Raw genomic sequence first — 20,787 nt, 5'->3', positions numbered from 1 at the left:
AAGTGCCAAATGTAAAAATGGAGAAATAACAGACAATATGCATGTGCGTTTTTGCATGTTTTCGGTCTTCACTCAAAAAATGTTAACTTTGTTGGTTAATTATAAATAACAGAAAGGATATTAGCATGATGCAACCGTTTACATATACAGCATAGCTAACATTTTTTAATTGATTATAAATACTTGGCTGATTTACTGTAAGTAACAAAAGAGAAATAGTAGTAAAAGAAATTTATGAATCATAATAAAAGGTATTAATAACAACAATGAGACATGAGAACTGGCAATTATTTTATAATTCAAATAAATTATTAGATGGATTTTTTTTTTAAATCATTAGGTGACCTTTATAAGCTGCCATTCAAGAAAAGTAAATAAGAGTCCACTGCCAGCCAGTCCGTGAGCAAGTCCGCCGCCTGCTACCTCATTCAGCATGAGATGTCCACGGCAATCACGTGGCTAGTAAACAGAATCGATCAAATCTGAGTTTTTCTCGCCACTGGCGCATGATCAGCCCCGCATGCTAAAAAAATAAATCCCAGTCGAGATGCCACGCTCAACTTGGACTATTTATTATTTATTCCTTGGACATCTGTTTGTCGATGGACTCTGACTTATTTATCATTTAGATTCTGGATGTTGAATGTGGCATATCACCTTGGGTTTATTACATATGTAGGGCTGATGTTGTTTTACAACCGAATGCTGAGGAGATCTCATGTCGAAGCAGGCGGCGGTTGCTTGCGGGCTCCCTGGTGGGAAGTGGGCTTTTTATTTTTCCCCTCCTCACACGGCGGCTTTTCAATGACAGTTTGCTGATGCAAAATTGCAGGAATGACTGATTCTTTAGAATCGGGTGTTTTCTACTAGCCCGAGTGATGCCGGGGACACCTCATGTCGAATGAGGATGCAGGTGGCATAATGAGCTTTCCCATGGGCTTTTTCCCTTTCTTTCCTCCTAAGGCAGCAAATACAAGACTCAAAAATGAGGACACCATATATTAACCACATTTTATTGCTCATCAAGATCTCAAATGTGGAATCTGCGGGGGTACACTTTCAATCAAATGTGTATAGATCATAGCAGTTTAGCCTTCTTATTTTTAGAGATTGAATGTCCTGACAGAATAAATAATCGGATTTCCACATGACATTGAGAGAGGTCTCATATTGGAGCAAGCGCGGATCCACATACAGACGTACAGTAATCACTGTTACGTAGGAAGGGGTATGGGAATTCAATGGGGTCTTTTGTAAGATAAACATGTAAGAGCTGGGACTCCACTAATGCGGGTGCAGAGGGGTTAAAATAACAACCGCATGAATGACCGTTCCGACGCTAGAAAATAACCCACAAAGCCCCTTTGGACTCCCAGAGCACACAACAGCGAAGGACGCTTCACTCAGACTCGGCTTTCACTATCTCGATAGATTTTTGGAGCACCCTGAGACATAGTGTCATTTTTACATTTGTTGTTATTAATAAGTCTGTGTGTAATGTTTTTTTATTGATCGTCACTTGAGCAATTACAAATGAAGTACAAAAATAAAACAAAGTTTAGTTGAAAACAAGAGCTTATGGAAATACTGGAATTGCGTCACAAATCTTGTCTTGACGAGGTTTTAATCTAAAATGCAGTTCAAATTTTGTGTTTGTAGTTTTACAGACAGTCAGGGGTAAGGAATGAGTGAATGATTGTGAATGCAGCTCAGGTTTTTTTTTTTTTATAGATGACGGGAGGCGCCATCTTGTTCGCCATCACTCGCTCATGTCGACCGCATGGACGCCGTGAGCGTTGGCGTACGTAAGGAGAACCTGGGCCCGACGCTCAATGACGTCGATGAGCTTGTCGACGCCGGACCGCCCGCCTTGACTTTCCCAGTACGTCTGGTCCAGGAAGAGCGACTGCAAGAGCTTCTCCCGCAGCCGACCACTCATCAGTACTGACACGGCATTCACAGGCAACCTGGAACAAAGTAACGCAAAACAAACCCAATGAGATAGGGAACTGCAGATTTGGAAGGAATCCGTAATCCGATTCTCCGTATTGAAAACTACAAGCTCCTATGGAGTTGAGGATTTTCATATAGACACTGCATTGTATTCACTGCTAATTAGTGAATGCTCACATGCAGTTAATTGGATATAGAATTATTAGCCTAGTAAACACAATTAAATAAAAAAAGTCTTGGTGTTGGGACAAGAACGCAATCCAATCCACTTACTCCTTGATCCCCTCAAGTAGCCTGAAGTCCAGGTTGTCCTCGTTGCGGTCAAAGTAACCCTTGTTGACGGCGAGTACCAGGTGGCGCGGGTCATGACGCCTGCGGACTATGTTGGCCAGTCGGATGCCTTCTCGCTGGATGCATTTAAAATGGCGGCCAGGTTCATGGCACCCGTCCTGTTGCCGGGATTTGAACCCGCAGCAGCTGGGATCCAGACGCTTGTGAATCTGCAGCGAGAAAAGGAAGTGGATCAAGTAGTTAGTTAATTGTCAGCTAAGTTAATGGACTTTTAGGCTAACTGTTAAATTTGCCATTCAAACTATTTTTACTCCATGTTGGCAGATCCACCATATTCATCAAAATAGGCTCACTACTTTGTCCAACTTCCGCCAATGATGACATAAAAAGATGTAAACAGAGTGAGGCCAACCATCTTGAGAAATCGATCGACTGATTAATTTTGATTTGCGTAACGGGCTTCAGTCAGTATTCCTGCTCCTGCTTAAGTACAGACTGAGTACTTTTGCCAACTCTGCATTTTGGTAGCATATTACTATATGGAACGGCTGTCAGCCCTGTCAACACTGTCAGCCCTAGCTTGTTCGCTTTAATAAAACCCGAAAGGAACAGCCAGCGGGAGTTGTATTCCGGTTTTAGCGAACGTGCTATACTCGCTTCCTCTGATCCTGACAATTGATGGCTATATATGATTTGCCCACACAGATGGAACATCAGATTGAACCTGCATATATATAGGATGACGATGCTCTTTGGGCTGAATTGGAGAAGAGGATTTATTAGGACGCATCGACAAACCTGTCGGATGATGTTCGGAGAGGTGGGGGGGGCGCGGTCTGCTGTGGCAATACAAATCATGTACTGCCTCCGCCATAATTGGGATCACACATAATATATACACAGATACAGGCTGGTAGACATCCATTGCGCAGTTGAGCTCAGGTGTCAGAAAATACACTAAGGTTTGGGGTCGCCCAGATATAGAATGTTTCCATGACAACTAAGATACTTGGAGTGAACCCATTGATTGCGACTGCTTGTAAAGCCTGCATCTGTCTATCTTTGGGATCTTTTTTTTAACCTCAAGGAGCCGACAAAGGTGAAGCTTCTTGCACAGCAGCACATTGGTTCTTTATTAGTACGTTGAAATTACGATTACGTTTGTCTTACGATTTGCTTGATTTTTATTATGTACAGCGCTTTTTTTCAGCTACAGTTTTCTAAGAGATCTATGAATACATTTGAGTTGAGTAAAATGTTGCGATTTATCGTTATCATTCTGACTAATTAATCTCCTATTTGGGGGCTTGAAAATGTCCCCAAAGCGACACCGCTAAGGTCACAGTTTCAGAAAAATATCTGTTCATCTCCAAATGGTTAGACTTTTTGGGCGTTGCTGCTGTAGCATTCTGCCAAGAAAGCGAATAAAATGACATTTTACTTTTAAAAGCCAAAGTTGTCTGACCCCCAACAAAAACAATTCTCTCTCCCTCCCTTAGTTGTTCATGATGCCAAAATCCAGACTGGTGATTCAGGCCTCCCACACAGGAAATTGTAGAGCCAAAAGACATTTCCTCTGAGAATTATTTTTTTTTCTCAGTGCAAAACAGCTGTTGGACTATACTTTCTTCAAAGCCCTTGCAAAAGATGACTCATATTTTTACTATCAGTGACTAGCCTTGGCATTTATCTTTTTAATGCTATTTTCTTTTTGATACTATCCAACATTCTGTTACCTGCAAGAGAAAATCAAAAAGTGCCAGTTTGCTCCACTCGTAGTGATGGACCACGGAGCAGCCTGACTCAGGCTTCGGGGCCACGTTGTGAACCCAGCACCTCTGTTTCAAGGACCTCTGGTACTCGGCCCATGTTAGGCTCACATCAGCTGGGTCGAGAGATGCCTCCCAGGCCACCACTGGACTGGGCTGGCCATCTAAAAAGGGAAGCGAACCGAAAGATTACCACCATATTATACCTCCTAATATAGCAATTTGCAAAATATCATTATTATGTCCATAAGCAGCTAACTAACTATGTGCTATCTACAGACATACCTGTTCAGCTAATTACTTTAATTGGTATATATTCAACAGTTTAGATCGCTAGCTGTTTACCTTTCTTCTATCTTGATACCTACCTCTATATCTATTTAGCTAACTGCTTATGTAGTTATTTACTATGATTACGATTCACAGTAGTCTACCTCTTCAGTTAGTTAGCTTGCCATCTTAACGAGCTATTTCGCTATTTACTTATTAAACTGCTACTTCCCTGTATAACAGGAGTGTCCAATTCTTTTTTTAGTCAGGCCAAATCATTGCTATTATAAATAATTTGATGACTCATTTGAAAAGTAGAAGTCAATGATTAGCCTATAGTTGTTCAAGTTACTGTAAAAAAAGGGGTTTGGTAACAAAAATAATGCAATATTGATCTGAAGATTTTTATTTATTACGTATTACAATTTGAAATCTTGGTAGACTTGAGCAAGAATCATGGAAGTTGATGCAGAAGATTTACCTTTGCGAGCCACATAGCCTGAGTTTGGCACCTTTGCCAACCTAATGATATACAAGCTAACTATTTTCTTGGCTACTGACTTTAGTTCCCAGCAAATCTATTGATTAAGCTGACTTCCCATTTAGATTACTCATCACCAACACTCCTATCAAGGTATTAAATAATAATAATAAAACAAAGAAAAAATGGCTAATGCAACGGATTCCCTTGCATTTATTGATAGATGCTTCCAATGATAATAATAATTACACAACTTACAGTAGCTTTTTTTGTTGTTTCTTTGTTTTTCATTGTGGATGAGTTTGCATATCCTCCTCACAATTCTGGGCTAGGGGGGTTGAATCTTGAGCTGGTGCCTTCCTGTGTGGCGTTTCCTTTTCACATTCCAAACACATGCTTGCTGCTATTGTAAATGCAGGCATGGATGGAAACCGTTTAAGTGTGTGTGTGTGTGTGTGTGCGTGTTAATTTGACTTTAGTAAACGAGTTACTTCGAAATTTATATATTTAATAATATATATATATATATATATATATATATATATATATATATATATATATATATATATATATTATATATATATAGTATATATGTTATATATATATAGTATATATGTTATATATACTATATAATTTTGATACTTTACTTTTATTACTAAAGTACTTTTTATCTTACTGTGTCTCATGTTAGTTATTCTTTCATGGCGCACCGTGTAAAAAGGCCAACTTCCGGCTCACGGCCGTCAAAGTTCTGTTGAGTCCGAGCACTCTGTCCAAATGGAAGGCGAAGACCTCCACCGAGTCCATCGGGCCGAGAGCGAGTCCGCACACCGCGTTCGGCTCCTCCAGGCGGGTTCTCTCGAAGACCAATAGGGGCCACGAAGTTTCCTGTGGTTGTTCGACGCGTAAAACTTTGGCACCAGCGAGTGCGCGCATGGTGCCCACATCGTGCGCGCTCAGCCACGGCGGAGGAGTGCGGCTGTATATCCGGATAGAACTCATGGGGGGATCCGTTTCGGATCCAGTCTGTGAGTTCGAATGCGGAAGCGCAGTTCTTCTCACCTTCCTCCGGAGTTTGGGTCGCACTGTGCCGCGAATGTTGGCCGGCTTGAGGCGCTTGGATCTGAGGGTGATGTACACTACATTGGAGCGGCTCGGAACCGCCAAGTCTTCGTTCGATAAACCCAAATCCAACGCACCCCTTGCCGTGACTTGGTTCCGCCCGGTTGTAGTCCAAGTGGGGCTCCGTAGAGATAGGTCCACTTGGGTGAAAAACACATATAGGGCGCATACAAGTGCGGCTGTTAAAGTTCTTTTGGGAAGAATGCACCTCCGCCGGGGCCAGAGTCCGGACAGAAAAAAGACGCACGGCCGGTAGAAGCGACTCTTCCGAGCCATTTATGTTCTCGGCATGGTGGACCGAGCCGAACTTGAACCGAGTAAATTTGGGGAGTGTTGAGTTGACAGGATGCAAGTGCGCATCGAAGCTCACTCCCGACCTATATGGACCAACCAAAACTTTTTCAAGTTTGTACTCCCACCCCGCAGATTCGCATTGCCATCCTTGTACAACAGTACCGTTACAATTTACTGATTGGATTAGTTAAACGGGGGGGGGGAAGTTGCTTCAATAAAATAAAGCATTTCTGTAGCGCTCAAACTTTATTCCATCACATTGCAACTTTTGTTGTTACAATATAGTAGTTTTTTCCTGGTAACATTAAATTATTTTTGTCTTACAATTTTGACTTCTCATACTGTTGACATGTAATTGTGACCTTTTTCTTTCAATGAGTTAATAAGTTTTTTAATATATTTAATATTGCGGCAATATTAATATTGTTTTAATGTTGTTTTTCTATCACAGTAGCTTTATTTCCATAATATTGCGACTGTCACGTGTAATCTTTTTGTAATTTGCGTTGTCACGTTTACCTTCAAAAAGCAAATTAATTACTTTACCGATGACTTATTTACTTTACTGATTACATGACAAGTTATTTGAGTAATTAGGCAGTTATACACATTTTGAGAGGGCAACATTATTTGCAATTGTTTTACATTCCATTTGCTCGTGCTTGGTTGCACGTCGATTTCTTGTGTCAGTCACGCGTTAAAAGCGACATCTACTGGCGGATATTGAATTCAAGGGCAAAAGGTTGGAGATATTTCAACACACTTGAAAAATACCCAGCTAGAAAAATAAATTAAGTTCACTCGGGAGGAAAGGCTGCGGCAGCACTTTTACAGGACTTCCTGAAGTGGTTGTCAACCGGATTAAATTTAGACGCATGTTGTTTGTGCTTCTGCCTCTCCCTTTGCTATTTGCAGCATTCGTCAGTAATAACAAAACCAATAGTTGGACTAGCAAAATGTCTTGGCTCAGAAATCAAGAACATGGAAGTCAACAATGCAGTGTTGGATATGCTCTTGTTTCCATGGAGACGCCGCCTCACTACTGTCTTCGCAGCTGATGTATAGGAAAATGAAAGTTGCCTTTTGTGGCATTGTTACATTATTCTGCGAATAGTGACTTTTTTTTCTCACAATATTACAACATAGCATTGCCTTTATTTTGTAAAATAATGCAACGATATTCTTATAAAGTTGCAACCCATCGAAATATTCTCATCAGTCTCTTGACATCTTTTGCGGGAACATTCGTAATAATACGTTGGCATTTTTGTGACATGTTTGTGCTGCATCCAATTGTGACTTCTTGTATTATACTTTTACCTGCTTTTTTTTTTTTGCTCGCAGCTCTGATGCAACCTTTTTTTTTTTTGTCAGATTATGACGTAATATTGCCACTTTTTCTCCTCACAATTTTGAACATTAATCACACAACAGTACCACTATGCAGTATACTGCTGACATGCAGACTTTTGTTTCTTTAAAAAAAAAAAAATCCTGAAGCTGGGGTGACACGATCCAATGATTGCTGCCCCCTATTGGCGCTATTTAGACTGCAAATGATTGATTGATGGACAGCACCTGCCGGGCACTCAGACTTCCACTGACATTCTGCCGAATTAAACCCTGGCAGAATTTGACCGACTTGGACATCACATTTTATTTTTGAACATGCTTATGGCCCAATGCACTTTACTTGTCGTCTTCCTTTTGATCGCCTGTTGCCATGGCACACATGAAAATGCATCAGGTTTGAAAGAAAACAAATGTGATCAATGTTAATCCTTTACTTTTCTTTCAAGGTGTCTTTTGGTTCTCCCCATTGAAGGTGGCGTTGGAGATGAAGAGGTTGAAGCAAAAGGTAGAACACCCGCTTTGAACTCCACCAACAATATGACACGTTTCACCTGTGGAATCATGGCAAATTTGGCCGCCGTGCTGCTATACGGAAGCACCTTTGTTCCGGTTAAACGCATCGAGTCGGGAGATGGTGAGTACTCTTGATTATGATCTACAGGTATATGGCCTTAAAATGGAAAAATGTTGTTATTCTGGTAAGCTTTTGTTCATCTGAAAGCTCCACTTTTTTTCTCTTTACTTGACTTCAAAAGGACCAAAATAGAATGAGTCCACTCTTGCTCCAACTGATCAATTATAGGTTCTTCGGATCCCTGGACCAAAAATTGCAAGCCCAAATCATAAAATTTGAGAACGGTTGTTTTTGTACTCCTCCAATCTTTTGGACAGGAATGTTTTTCCAGTGGGTGTACTGTGCAGGCATCTGGTTGGTGGCCATGATCGGAGATGTGATGCTCCGCTCTCCCAAATTTCATCCTTTGGCAATGCTCGGGGGTGTCATCTGGGCCACAGGTATGAGATTGAGCGGGTATACTGAGTCGACACACCCCTGTTTAAAGCCATGATTTCGGGGCATAAAGAAATAAAAGCGACCAAGATAAATACATTTAAAAAATCATTCATGTGACCTATACCTTGTGAAATGTAATTGGAAAGCAAAGGGGTACTAAAAATAGTTAATCCAGTGTGGTTGCATAAGTGTGTACACCCTCTTACTGTAACAGTGACTGTAGCTGTGTTCAGAATTTGCCAACACAACCACATTCAAATTGCTGAGGAAAGGAAATTAGCACAATTGTCACCATCTAAAGTGATGCTGATTTAAAAAAAAAAAAAAATTAAAAAAAAAATCACGTTCTAGTGGGCTTTCAGTGTAAAAAGTATTGTCTGGTTTTCTTTTATCAATATTTGCTGCATACCTTGGCTGATTGTAACTTATTTCCCAAAATATTGACTTCATGACTTATTTCTGACTATTTTGACCATTTTCTCATAACATAGGCGATTTCAACATTACTGCATCTTAAGTGTATAATATTTTACCCAGTTATGACATGCAATATAATAATTTTTTTGTAATACTGAGAACCCAATAATTTAAAAAAAAAAGCCTCAGAACTTAACCTCAATGTGTTCATTTGTGGATCTTCCCCACGTTATGTTCATGGTTATGAAATTGGGATTCGCTCCAGATTTAACATCCCCTCCTTCCAGATGAACCACATATATATAAAGGCATGCTAGAGCCGGAGCTATGGAAAATCAAACTGAACTCGAGTGTTCATGGCTGTCCTCTCATTTTATGGGAAGCTGGGGTGAGCACACTGGATGGAGTGTGGTGTGTGTCCATCAATAATTTATACTAAAAGTGACAATGTTCATCCAAACAGACAATCTTTAAGACAAGATTAATTGCTTTATCATCCGTATAAATGCAGACATTAATTTACAAGGATGATCATTTCCTGCATAAAGTGAAGCCCTAAGTCCGCAACGCACAGCTTTCTGTCCTTGTGCATGATTTTCAGGCTGCGTGATGGTTGTCACGATCGTCAAAGCCATCGGGCTCAGTCTGGGGGTTTTAATCTGGGGCTCCTCCAGTTTGCTGATTGGCTGGGCCACTTCAAGGTGACGTGATCTATTTTGAAATGCACATGAAACTGCGAGATTTATCTAATTGGCATTCGTCCCGCCTCAGGTTCGGGTGGTTCGGGATTACTCCCGAGGATGTTTTGCGTCCGGTGTTGAATTACTGCGGCGCTGGATTGTGTCTGCTCAGGTAATCCATTGATTTTGGTAGCCCCCCAGCACCATGTTGTTATTCTAAAATATCTTCCTATTAAATAAAGTAGCCATATTGGAGTGTTCTTTCACTGCAAGAAAAAATAAAATTTTGGCTCTTATCCTGCAAAATCAATCCCTAGGATTTTACACAATTTATGGTTTTGTGTGTACTTCTTGAATACAATTGTATTGTTTGAGGTCTTGGTCATCTGGATGTGCAGTGCAGGATATCCTTCAATATCAGCAGGGTATTAACACTGACAGAGCAAGAATGTGAAAAACAAGCTTGGTTTTGTCTTGATGGATATTATTCCACATGAGAATCTGCCTTGCTTCCTGTATGTGGGCCTTCTCCCTTGCTCCCTTCAGCTACTTGTCAGTAAGCATTAGTCTCAAAAATCATTGGGGAGTTTTCTCCAAAAACGCCTTGCTCCCATTTTGTCAGATGTGAAAATGATCAGTGCACTTTCCGACCTGACTAATATTTCATTTTATTTTTTTCAGTGGCATGATATTTTTCTTTGTGAAAACCGACGTGCAGCATCATCCTGATCCCGAAATTGTCCCGTTACTCATCGACAGGGTTGGTACATGTTGCTCATGACATCATTCCCACATATATTGAGAGTATATCCGGGCTCCTCTTTATTGTAACGTAATGTGATGATGAGTGTCATGTTTGATGGGAGACAAAATTTATGAAAATATTTATATTGCAGAATTTTACGATTTTTTTTTAATTACAGGTTTTAACTTGGATGCATTTACGCCTACCATAAGCGATGTGAAGATTGAAAAAAAAAAGCTCATCGTTCAAAGCAGAACATTTCAAATGTTATCCTTTTTTTGATTTTACATAAGAACATTGAACAAATTAATATTTTAATTTGATTTATGTTTGTTACAGCAGAACTTTAAAAAAAATCAATTTACCTTTGCTTCAGGATGAAAAATAATTTGCAAATGTAAATTTAAGAAATTGAAGCTAATTCAAAAAAATAAACCCCATTAATTATATTAGATATATTGGATTGACCTGGCTGGAAATGCTTCACAAAGGTAGAGGGCTTTTTTGGTTTTTCTTTTTTTTTTTTAACCCTTGTAATGTAATATTTTTTGCCTCGTAGCGAACCAACTCCGGCTCCTACAGCCCGACTTCATCCATGTTCTGGATTGACTTTGTCGGAGTCAGACGCAGACGCTTCATGTGAGATGAATTTGATTCCTTCAATTTCCCCAAGAGATTTCAAATGTTGCCAAGTTATGCCTCAAAGACACTGATTGGCCTATCACACTACAGCTAAGACCAACCTTTGGTAGGCTTGACTGATCAACTATAACCTTCTCTGTTTCATTGGTGAGGCCATCCATATCCAGTTCCGCCACAGTAAGTGGTGTGCCGCAGGGTTCACTGCTTGCTCCCCTCTTTTTCCTTCCATCAATCGACTTTGGCTCATAGTATCAGTAACATCTTATACATAACTTGCAAGGGATTAGTGATACTAGGCTTTAGAATGGACCACGAAAGTTGTGAAATTGTCCAATTAATAGTTGGTCCCAACCCAATAATCAATTTTCCAATGTGGCATGAGTTTTACAAAGCCTCATTCTAGGGTGAATGCGTGATATTAGCATGAGCCAGTGACAGCAACTGGCCCTCACATTTGCTCTTTACCCAGGTTGGCTGTTAACGAAAGGTATAATGTCAGCATACATGTTTCTGGAAAAAGTTGTCAAAGCTTGCATTGAGCATGTATTGATGTTTCCATGCCTTAATTGTCTCTCAGAAGTCCATTGTTTCAAAACATTGTCAATAATTTCTCTGGCTGTGTAAAATGTATGCTAGCTGAGCATAAATTCGATAATATCTGACAGTAGGGATGAACGAACAAACGCATGTAGCACACCCCCACCTCCGTTGAGAAGAGAGGATGCTTTTGGACAATTCAAACACTCAAGCTTACGGAGGTGCTTTAATTGAGCTTGGGATTTCTTTTTTAAATCGTGCAGTTAATATATTGGTTTACTTGAGAAATGATCAACTATAGATACTGCATCCTATAATAATTTGGGGTTGTCCCTTTGTCTGCCCCTTCAGAGGCTACCTGTTGGCCGTGTTGTCTGGCATCTTCTTCGGCTCCTCCTTCACGCCAATGCTCTACATCAAGAGTCATTCGTCATGCCCTGACAGCATGTTCCACGGAGCCAGCGTTTACGGTGCGTATTTTGGGACGCGGTATGCTAATATGTCCAAAAATATGTTTCGTTTTGCTCCCCGCAGACCTGGATTATGTCTTCGCAGAATGTTGTGGGATATTTGTGGCCAGCACAGTGTACTTGGCCATCTATTGTGTTGTCATGAAGAGCAGGCCAAGGATCTACTCCAGGATCATTCTACCAGGTCGGTCCTGTAATTGTGGTACTACACTACGCTGGATGAATTTTTCACAAAAATTCTGCCGTCTGCAAATGTAGGCACTCGATGGAGACAGAATTTTTTTTTTTTTGCTTCAAGTGGAACATACCCATAAATTACTGTCACTAGCAATTACTCTCATTTACTGAAAGTATCTGTACACATGCTGCATAGATAGCCTCAGAACAATGAGACCACTCTAGTTTGTTCATTTCAAATGTCTGGTACAACAAGAGGTCCACTTTGTTTGGATGCACTTCACGGGGCCAAAAAAGAGACATGTCACTACAACACACGTCCATAAAACACACACAGACACAGTGATTGGCTTGTGAAATGAACTTCATTCATCGAGTGGGTTAGAAGTCCTTAAATGTATTTTCCTCATGGTTCATCAGAGGACAGAATTGAGTCAGCTGGCCTTTTGTAAGCTTTGCTCCCCCTCACTGTGCTCGTCATTGCTTCTGTCCGCTCGTTGTGCTAGTTATTTTCCAAAGCGGCGGCCGGCCCGCCGTACTTCTTGTGCCTACCTCAGCTTTCACCATCATTTAAGTCAGTGGTTCTTAACGTGGGTTCCGTGAGTCGGTCTCAGGGGTTCGACAGAGCCTCCACCGAGGAGCTCCGAACGAACTTGCTTTGTTGTGTAAATTCTGATTTCCCAGTATGTCATTTGTTGTGAGTTCATGCATTGTTGGTTTTGTTCTTTGAACAAGGTGCACAGCTCATTTTGTGCACCAGTAAAAAAACATCTACGTCTTGAATTAAAAAGAAAATGAAGGGGTTCGGTGAATGCGCATATGAGACTGGTGGGGTTCGGTACCTCCAACAAAGTTAAGAAGTACGGATTTAAGTATTAAGAACAATATTTTTTATTTATTTTGCTTTTTCTTTGCAATTGTGTTCCGTTATCACTGAACTGACTTGTTCATATTTAATCCATTTCTACACCCAGAACCGGTTGCCAGCCATTCATAGGGCACACAGACCCAAAAAACATTTGCACTCAAACCTACAGACAATTTGGAGTGGTCAATCGGCCTAGCATGCTTGTTTTGGGGGATGTGGGAGGAAATCGGAGTACCCGAAGGAAATCCACGCAGGCACGGGGAGAACATGCAAACTCCACACAGGAAGGATTGAACCGGCAACCTCTGTGCCGCCCTCACATTTTTCACAGTACATTTTATTCAAACAATATCCATGATAAATTTGATCTATGATACATGTTTTGTTAATTTACATTTCATTTTTTAACATTATCTGCCAAGTATATATTTTTAATTATTTTGAGGAAATTACAGCTATAGTTTGTTTTTCTTTTTCTTGCTCACTCAATCTTTTTAAACACTGGGTTAAATATATTTTATCTTTTTAAGCATATGAGCCCCTCAGTTTTATTTTTTATATATCTATTATAAGCTTGAGTAGACTATGGTATCTTCATCACGGAGCAGCTCGGGATGAGAAAAAGTCCAAAGAAAGTGTTTAATATAATAAGACTAATAATGGTAATACGCCTGGTTTTTAATTGCAGTAATAATTTTCTTTTAAAGATGTGAATTTTGTCTCTTGCAGGCCTGTTGTCGGGGTCAATGTGGGTGCTGGCTACGTACTGCTGGACTTTGGCCAACAACTACTTGAGTGTCGTGGTCACCGTTCCCATTGTGACAGCAGTGAGTACGCATGCAAGCTGTTCAATCACATTTTGGTGTCATCCCTTTTATATTTGTGATGTCACAAGTTGTATCCTTCATTATTTGTTGCAAATCTTCTGGTGGCTGTTTTTGTACTCAAGTCAAAGTAGTAGTATATTGCTGATCACTGCATACAATGTAAATGATGGAAGGTCAAATGCTTGAGGTCAAAAGTAATGACACTGGATAAAATGTAAATAATGAAAGATAATGTGCATATAACATGCTTGAGGTCAAAACTAATGACTATTGCATGGATTGCATTTTTATTTTTTCTAATCAAGTATTGTATTCTACTTTATTTTCTCAGTGTCAACATCGTTGAAATTATATTAGCCATTTTGACTTTTCATGTATATATATTACAATATTAAAAGTACTATTTGTGAAGTATTTCATTCTTTTTCCGATGTATGTTTCTTCATATTGTACTTGATACAATCGATATTGGAATGTTTTTGGTAATATTTTCAGTTTAGATGTATCTTTATTAAATCATTCTTTATCTAAATTAATTTATATACATAGTTATTTATTTATAGTATTTCTTTATTCTCATTATTTTATTCATTGCATGCTTCTGCTGTCTGTCATGCATTTGAATTAAGTTGCTGCGGTATTTTTGATTGCAATAAACATGCTACATTTATATTTAATTTCATATAATTTGTCTGTTTAAAGATTTTAAAGTTTTTGTTGGCTGTGAGGCAGACTGCTGCCAGGTGAACCAGCCTTTGAAAAAGAAACATAAAAATAAACTGCATGCTTATTTATCCGCATTAGTCGATTTTGGAATGCATTCTTTTCGCCCCCTTGCCAGCTGCCCAGCGCTACTATCTCAATCCACCAGCGGCCCCGCTCCTTTTTATTGCCTCAAATTTGACCAACCCGACCGAATCAAGTCACGTTAGGCTCGGTTCGATGTTTAATTTTAGTTCTTTTATTTTTGTCACGCACGCTGGCATGCGTTATATTCCTTGATTTAAAACAAAGTCTTTGCTTAGCGTCACTGCTGTTCTGATAATGTTTTTAATTTTTGTGAATGTCCTCTACAGGGAAACGGGCTTGTTGCAGCACTCTGGGGAAGTCTGCTGTTCAGGGAGATTAAGGTAAGAAATGCATTAGTAAGAAATGCATTAAAACCACCTTGGGCCCAAAGTATTACATTTGAAGCTCTGTGCACAACTGCTTCCCATTTCCCTTCATTATGCCATCTGTCATTCCACCAGCTGTGTTCCCTTCCTTTTTATAAACTTTGTGATGACATCTTTCCTTCTTCTCCTTCCTTCCTGCCTTCCTTCCATGCGGTGCTTCTTTGCTCTACACTGCCTCCTTTCATACCTTTTTAAATGTAGGCTACACTTTTCAATGAATGTCACATTTGTTGAAGATGCTCAATTGACTGTTTTTATCGTGTCCTCAGGGGTTAATGAACTGCTTAATATTCTGCCTGGCATCCTGCGTGGTGTTGACGGGCTCCTTGTTGACAGCCATCTCCAATTTGTAATTTATATGCATGTACACGTGGTTTATAATCGCAGTAGTGCACTGCAAGCGCATGGAATGTCTTGCAACGGCTTCTGACTAATAAAAGTCAACAAATCTTTCCAACGAGTGTGTAAATTGTCACGTTTTTGCACCAATTCTTTGAAGGGGGGGAAAAAAATCTAGTTTTTCTCTGAGTTGTCTATTTGTGAATATATTAATACCAACAGTCACGCTCACTGGTTACATTTAAAGGCTAATATTTCATTTAGCTTTGAAGTGCTGACCTGTTTTAAAACTAAAGCTTGTGTGTGGGGGGTGGGGGTGGGTGGTGGGGGGTTTGAAATCAGTCCCTGACACACAATTTTAAGCAGTACTTTGACAAAACTTTGAGGCACTTTTTCCAAATATGGCTTGATATGAAAATATTTATATCATTCTTAATATGCACGGTATTAGTTTTGTAATACGATTATAAACCATCCAGTTGGACCTCTATAGGTGAACTGTGATATAGCAAATATTGTGCAAGTCTACATACCCCTGTTCAGATGCCTTGTTTTTTTTTTCTTTAATCCACATTTTTCAGCTCAAGTGAAAAGTAGCTGATGTGGTTGTTGAAGTGTGCACACACTTATAATAAGATGTGGCTGTGTTCAGGATTAGCCAATCACATTCAAACTCATTTCAAATTGAAGTGCCTTTTATTCACCCTAAATAAAGTTCTGATGTTCTTGTAGGGTTTTCTAGATCCCCCCTTTACTTTCTTGCAAGTGCCAGCCAACCTCTTCGTAGGTTATCCAAGTGTCCTAATTTTTGGTGTTGTCCTCTCCAGTTCATTGCATGTGTTGATCACATTTGACAAGGTTCTCGAATGCTCTGTCAATTTACGCACAATAACAAACTGACGTCATTGCGCCATCCGTTTTATTACCGTCTATCATTAACGATACAGGATAATGAACGAGGACATTTAAGAATGCATAATTTTAGCCACTGTGCTGCATTATTAATGGCTGTGAACGTGCAACCTACTATCCCTGCGGTGGCACTTGAATGAGTCATTGGAAACCCTGAAGTAGATTAGCAATCCTGTAACTGCACTTGAGGAAATTAAAACATGACAGAAAACAAGTGGGGAGTGATCTCCAGGAAAAAAAGTCTCTGAACATGCTTTTTGGTAAGATCAACTCGGATAGCTGGTTTCAGCAGGACTCGTCTGCTGTTTTGTTAGCTCACTGAGGCAATTATGTTCAAGCTAACATTCAAATTGGAGTTTTGATGCCACACACACATAGCAGTATGGCAGATTGCAAAAAATGATCCCCCAAACTAGGCTTCAGGCTGTTTGTCACTCCAAATTGACTTTCACTGTCAAACTAAAAAGAAGAATTACACAGTGTACAACCAGTCAAATTGCTTTGCCTAAGTCTGTTTAGCCCACCAGTGTCAAACTCAAGGCCCGGGAGCCAGATACGGCCCGTCACATCATTTTATGTGGCCCACGAAGACAAATTGTGCATCAAATTCGTGTCATACTAGAATTGCAATTTTTTTCAGTTTTAATATCTTTTTAAATATTGGACCAGTCTCTAGTCGTCTGAGTTGTTTGTTTTACATAGCTTTTGCTGTATATAATATGAGGTGCTCATACCTTTATTTGGGTTGACACTCCTAATGGCCCTCGGAAAGAAGCTATGACTACAATGCGGACTGCGAAAAAAATGAGTTTGACACTTCTGGTTTTGCCTAATGTTAAAAATACAAAACACTAACAGGGCTCATGTATAGCATTTGTATTCTGACGTTATGACTGATATTCCCTCTAATTTTCCATGCGTCTGAACATTCAAACAAGTTCCCTGAGCGTTACATAGACCGTGGTCGGAACATCAGACATGCCCAAAGTAGTACCAAGCATAAGTTCCATGTGCTATGTATGTGTTACAAAAAATGACACCACCTGTAAATCAAAACAGAGCATATTCAATTGATTTGTGATGCAAATAAAATCAGCCCTAGGTTGTAAGAATTGCTGACTAAGGGGGTTTATACCATTGTTTGTGGTGTAAATTTGCCCAAATTGACTTGTCTAGAAATCAATGTAAGTAAATGGGAACTTAATAATAATGGCTTATGGCTTCAATATTGTGGAGAGTGATGTGACAATTACATCAAAAGTTGGATCGTGTTATTCCTAACTCTTGTACAGGTGTTGTCAATATGCTTCACTTGTACCTCATTAAATAAACAAAAAAGGTCCGATAATAACCTGCACATTTGAAAATGAGCGATTCACCCATGTGGAGTAGCTTGTTAAAATTTCGCTTTTGCACACCACTTGGGAATTTAATGAGTTGCCTATTAAATAAGAAATGACAGCGTATAATGTACTTTCTCCAAACCACTCAAAAGCCAAAGCTCATCGTGGGCAAATGTGTGTGAAAAGAATCTTGATTCTAATTTATTTTTTAAGTTTTTAATTTTAAAGGGCCATACTGATTTGTCTGGCTAATAAGTTTGTCAGTTCCTCACCAACCATTAAACCCACGACGGAGAACTCAAATCGTTTGAGAACAAGCAGACAGAGCTAAAACTTACTGGCAGGAGGGGAAATATAAATTAAAACAATCACAATACTTGAAGTCTGCCATCTTAAAACTCGCACAAAAATGGAAATGCCATCAAACAGGCTAACAAATACCAAATTTGTTTTGATTGTACTTTACCACCACTATAATCAATCTCAAGCTCATTTGAAATATTACAAAAAAGCCAAACAAAAATCATAATCCTTTTGAGCTGAAATGATATGTTGTAGTCATATTTACCGTAATTTTCGGACTATAAGTCGCTCCTGAGTATAAGTCGCCCCCCCACCCAAACTATAAAAAAAAAACGCAACTTATAGTCCGAAAATTACGGTAGTTTTACTTTTTCTTCTTTTCTGCCCGAAATAAAAAATATTATAATCATAATAATAATCAATTAAAAATCCACCACATTAATTTCACAATGGATTGCAACGAGCATGGTTTAGATTAAAACAAATCTTCAGCGTTGAAAGCCCTGTCACAAAAAGTAGATTATGCCAACTTTTCAAAGAGAAAATCAGCTTGCTTAATGCCAACTTCAGCTTTTCAAGTTAGTCCAGCAAAACACAGCCATATACAATACATCACTTGGAAATCCAATGTTTACTCAGCTGCAGTTTGATTGACACATGAAACCTTTGGAAAGTTTCATAAATTTGTTTGTTGCCGTCATCGGTCAACATGTTGCTTCAAACTTCATACGAGGACATTTTCTCACATGTAAAATGAAACACTACCATACTTTTTTTTACCCTTGCTGCAGAGCAAAATAACTCTTGTAGATTAATTCAATGTCAATTATTTATTGGAATTTATTTCCATGTATTACTTATAAGTTATAAGTTATAACTCGGTAGGAAATACATTTATAATAAAAAATATAATCAAAACATAAAATACACTGTTTCATATTTTACATATATTTTTAAACATGAGCATCTGTCATAAAGTAAAATAAAATAGCTAAATAATACAACTGTTATATTTGCTTTGAATATATCTGGATGTTTTATTAAAACCATTCCAGTATCTAAACCAAGGACATCATCATCTTGCATGTAGTAAAAATCTTTTTTGTCAGGACACCGACAATGCCTTCGTCTGGCCAAATTCTTATTCATCGAGCAATCGCTGATGATTGTTTTGCGGAACAAACATGACTTTGGATTAAACCATTTTTATGGATGTGGGAGGGGCATAAACAGGTTGTAATAATTGATTATTATAGTGTTATTGTATAATAATTTATTTCTATAGTGTTATTTATCCTCTGTGAAGAACGGCTAATATTATTGCAGCTGAAAAGGATTGCGTCACCTTTTTTATTGACCTATTTTAGTAATCATTGCGAGATTTTTCTTCATTGAAGGCTACCAACAATTTTGGATGATGAAGCTTTCAAATCAGTGGTGACATAACCCATGGAGTTCTATTAAAAGATTTAATATCTTTTTCTTGATAACTTCAACAGTCTAAAACTCCATCAGACATGAATTCATTCTCCCCACGTTTTGAACTCTGTAACCGACAGGAGAAACCACTGCTTTAGCTGGCCCCAGTGGCCTACCCGACGTGTGGATGGCAGTCATGATTAAAATTTTGACCCGACCATTCTGCGAGTGATGGATTACCCTGAAGAGCCTGTCAGAACCGATATACGCTACCAGTCAACCGATTCGTCCGCGTTGTCACGCCAGCAGAACCCGGTAACGGCGGCGAGCGATGGAGCTTATCCCTCTTTTCAGCTTGTCGGAATTTGCTCCATGAACCGTGTTGCCACATTTCAGTGTTTGGTCTAATTTAATGTCGTATTAAGCATGCAGTGAACTGTAGCCGTTTTGAATAATCGAGGGGGAACATTTGCCCTGTGATTGGCTGGCGACCAGTTAAGGGTGTACCCCGCCTACTACCTTAAGACACCTGGGATAGGCTCCGGCATTCCAATGATTCAGAATATAAATGATGGATAATGGATTTTTTTTTCCCCCATTCCAGTAAAAAATGTAAGCAATTTTTTTTTTTGGAGGAGGGGGCGACAAGAGCCTCCATGTATCATGTCCTGCACCCCAGCCCTCCGCTCAGCAGCCTGTAAACAAACATTGATTGTAAAGCAGCATTGAGGATAAAAATACAATCTGCTTTGCCGAGATCAGTGAGGAGATTTGGTGAAAGTCTTAATTCAACAGGAAGCTGTTGGAGCTTTTCCGATAAATCCCCTTTCTCCCCATGCCCCCTCCTTCTTCTCTTCCTCGGGGCTTTTAGCATCTGACAAACTGAGGCTACAAAAATCCAGTGCAAGCACACAACATTTGGTAAAGTACTTAAACTCCATCGCCGTAAAAACTAGGACAAAATTGTTGATAGCAAAAAGCAACTTAAGATGTTGGTGTAACCTGCACGCGGGTTCATGATGCCCAATGCACTATACAAAAAAAGGCACACAATGTAACGACGCCTCTTGAGGTTCTGGACTACTCTGCTTGATCAGGCATTAAACAGTCATATTTGTTTACTGTCTAACTCGGCGCAAAACAGATACAGTTACACATTGTTTATTTAGAACAACCACGCAGCTTTCCTTTTCGATACAGCCATTCAGCATAATGTTCACAATCAATGCAAGCTCATGATGAGCATCAGTGTGATGCTGTAACAATAATTGCACGCATGTATTATTTATCCTCTGTGATCTTTTTTTCTTTTGACCCTCTGATTGCAGCATTTTTTTTCTGCCTGCATTTTCAGAGATTTTTGGCTTCGCAACTAATATTAATTCCAA

General features: G+C 39.4%; 2 protein-coding genes across 2 annotated transcripts; one reads left to right on the top strand and one right to left on the bottom strand.

Moving 5' to 3' along the window:
• Positions 1-999: 999 nt before the first annotated feature.
• On the bottom strand, positions 1,000-6,280 carry LOC133162018 (Golgi-associated kinase 1B-like). The gene is made up of 4 exons (XM_061290878.1): positions 5,475-6,280; positions 3,981-4,177; positions 2,227-2,453; positions 1,000-1,967 (listed from the first exon to the last, which is right to left on the bottom strand). The coding sequence occupies exons 1-4, from the start codon at positions 6,160-6,162 to the stop codon at positions 1,760-1,762; spliced, it is 1,320 nt and encodes a 439-aa protein (XP_061146862.1). The 5' UTR covers positions 6,163-6,280; the 3' UTR covers positions 1,000-1,759.
• A 331-nt stretch (positions 6,281-6,611) lies between these two features.
• LOC133151070 (transmembrane protein 144-like) lies at positions 6,612-15,436 on the top strand. The gene is made up of 12 exons (XM_061273856.1): positions 6,612-7,927; positions 8,006-8,167; positions 8,425-8,547; positions 9,564-9,663; positions 9,734-9,814; positions 10,324-10,402; positions 10,947-11,026; positions 11,918-12,036; positions 12,101-12,220; positions 13,811-13,908; positions 14,985-15,038; positions 15,353-15,436. The coding sequence occupies exons 1-12, from the start codon at positions 7,849-7,851 to the stop codon at positions 15,434-15,436; spliced, it is 1,179 nt and encodes a 392-aa protein (XP_061129840.1). The 5' UTR covers positions 6,612-7,848.
• The last annotated feature ends 5,351 nt before the right edge of the window (positions 15,437-20,787 follow it).

This window comes from Syngnathus typhle, linkage group LG1 (genome assembly GCF_033458585.1).
Source record: "Syngnathus typhle isolate RoL2023-S1 ecotype Sweden linkage group LG1, RoL_Styp_1.0, whole genome shotgun sequence".
NCBI lineage: Eukaryota > Metazoa > Chordata > Actinopteri > Syngnathiformes > Syngnathidae > Syngnathus > Syngnathus typhle.
This window is presented reverse-complemented; position numbering and strand designations above follow the sequence as displayed.

What these genes read in the sequence shown, in the direction of transcription:
- LOC133162018 (XM_061290878.1), bottom strand. Translation starts at nt 6,162, where the DNA reads ATGGCTCGGAAGAGTCGCTTCTACCGGCCGTGCGTCTTTTTTCTGTCC. An exon ending in TTTTTGATTTTCTCTTGCAG is followed by an intron (nt 2,454 to 3,980) that starts GTAACAGAATGT and finishes TTCTCGCTGCAG; the next exon opens with ATTCACAAGCGTCTGGATCC. An exon ending in CTACTTGAGGGGATCAAGGA is followed by an intron (nt 1,968 to 2,226) that starts GTAAGTGGATTG and finishes ACTTTGTTCCAG; the next exon opens with GTTGCCTGTGAATGCCGTGT.
- LOC133151070 (XM_061273856.1), top strand. Translation starts at nt 7,849, where the DNA reads ATGCTTATGGCCCAATGCACTTTACTTGTCGTCTTCCTTTTGATCGCC. An exon ending in CCACGGAGCCAGCGTTTACG is followed by an intron (nt 12,037 to 12,100) that starts GTGCGTATTTTG and finishes TGCTCCCCGCAG; the next exon opens with ACCTGGATTATGTCTTCGCA. An exon ending in TGCTGTTCAGGGAGATTAAG is followed by an intron (nt 15,039 to 15,352) that starts GTAAGAAATGCA and finishes TCGTGTCCTCAG; the next exon opens with GGGTTAATGAACTGCTTAAT.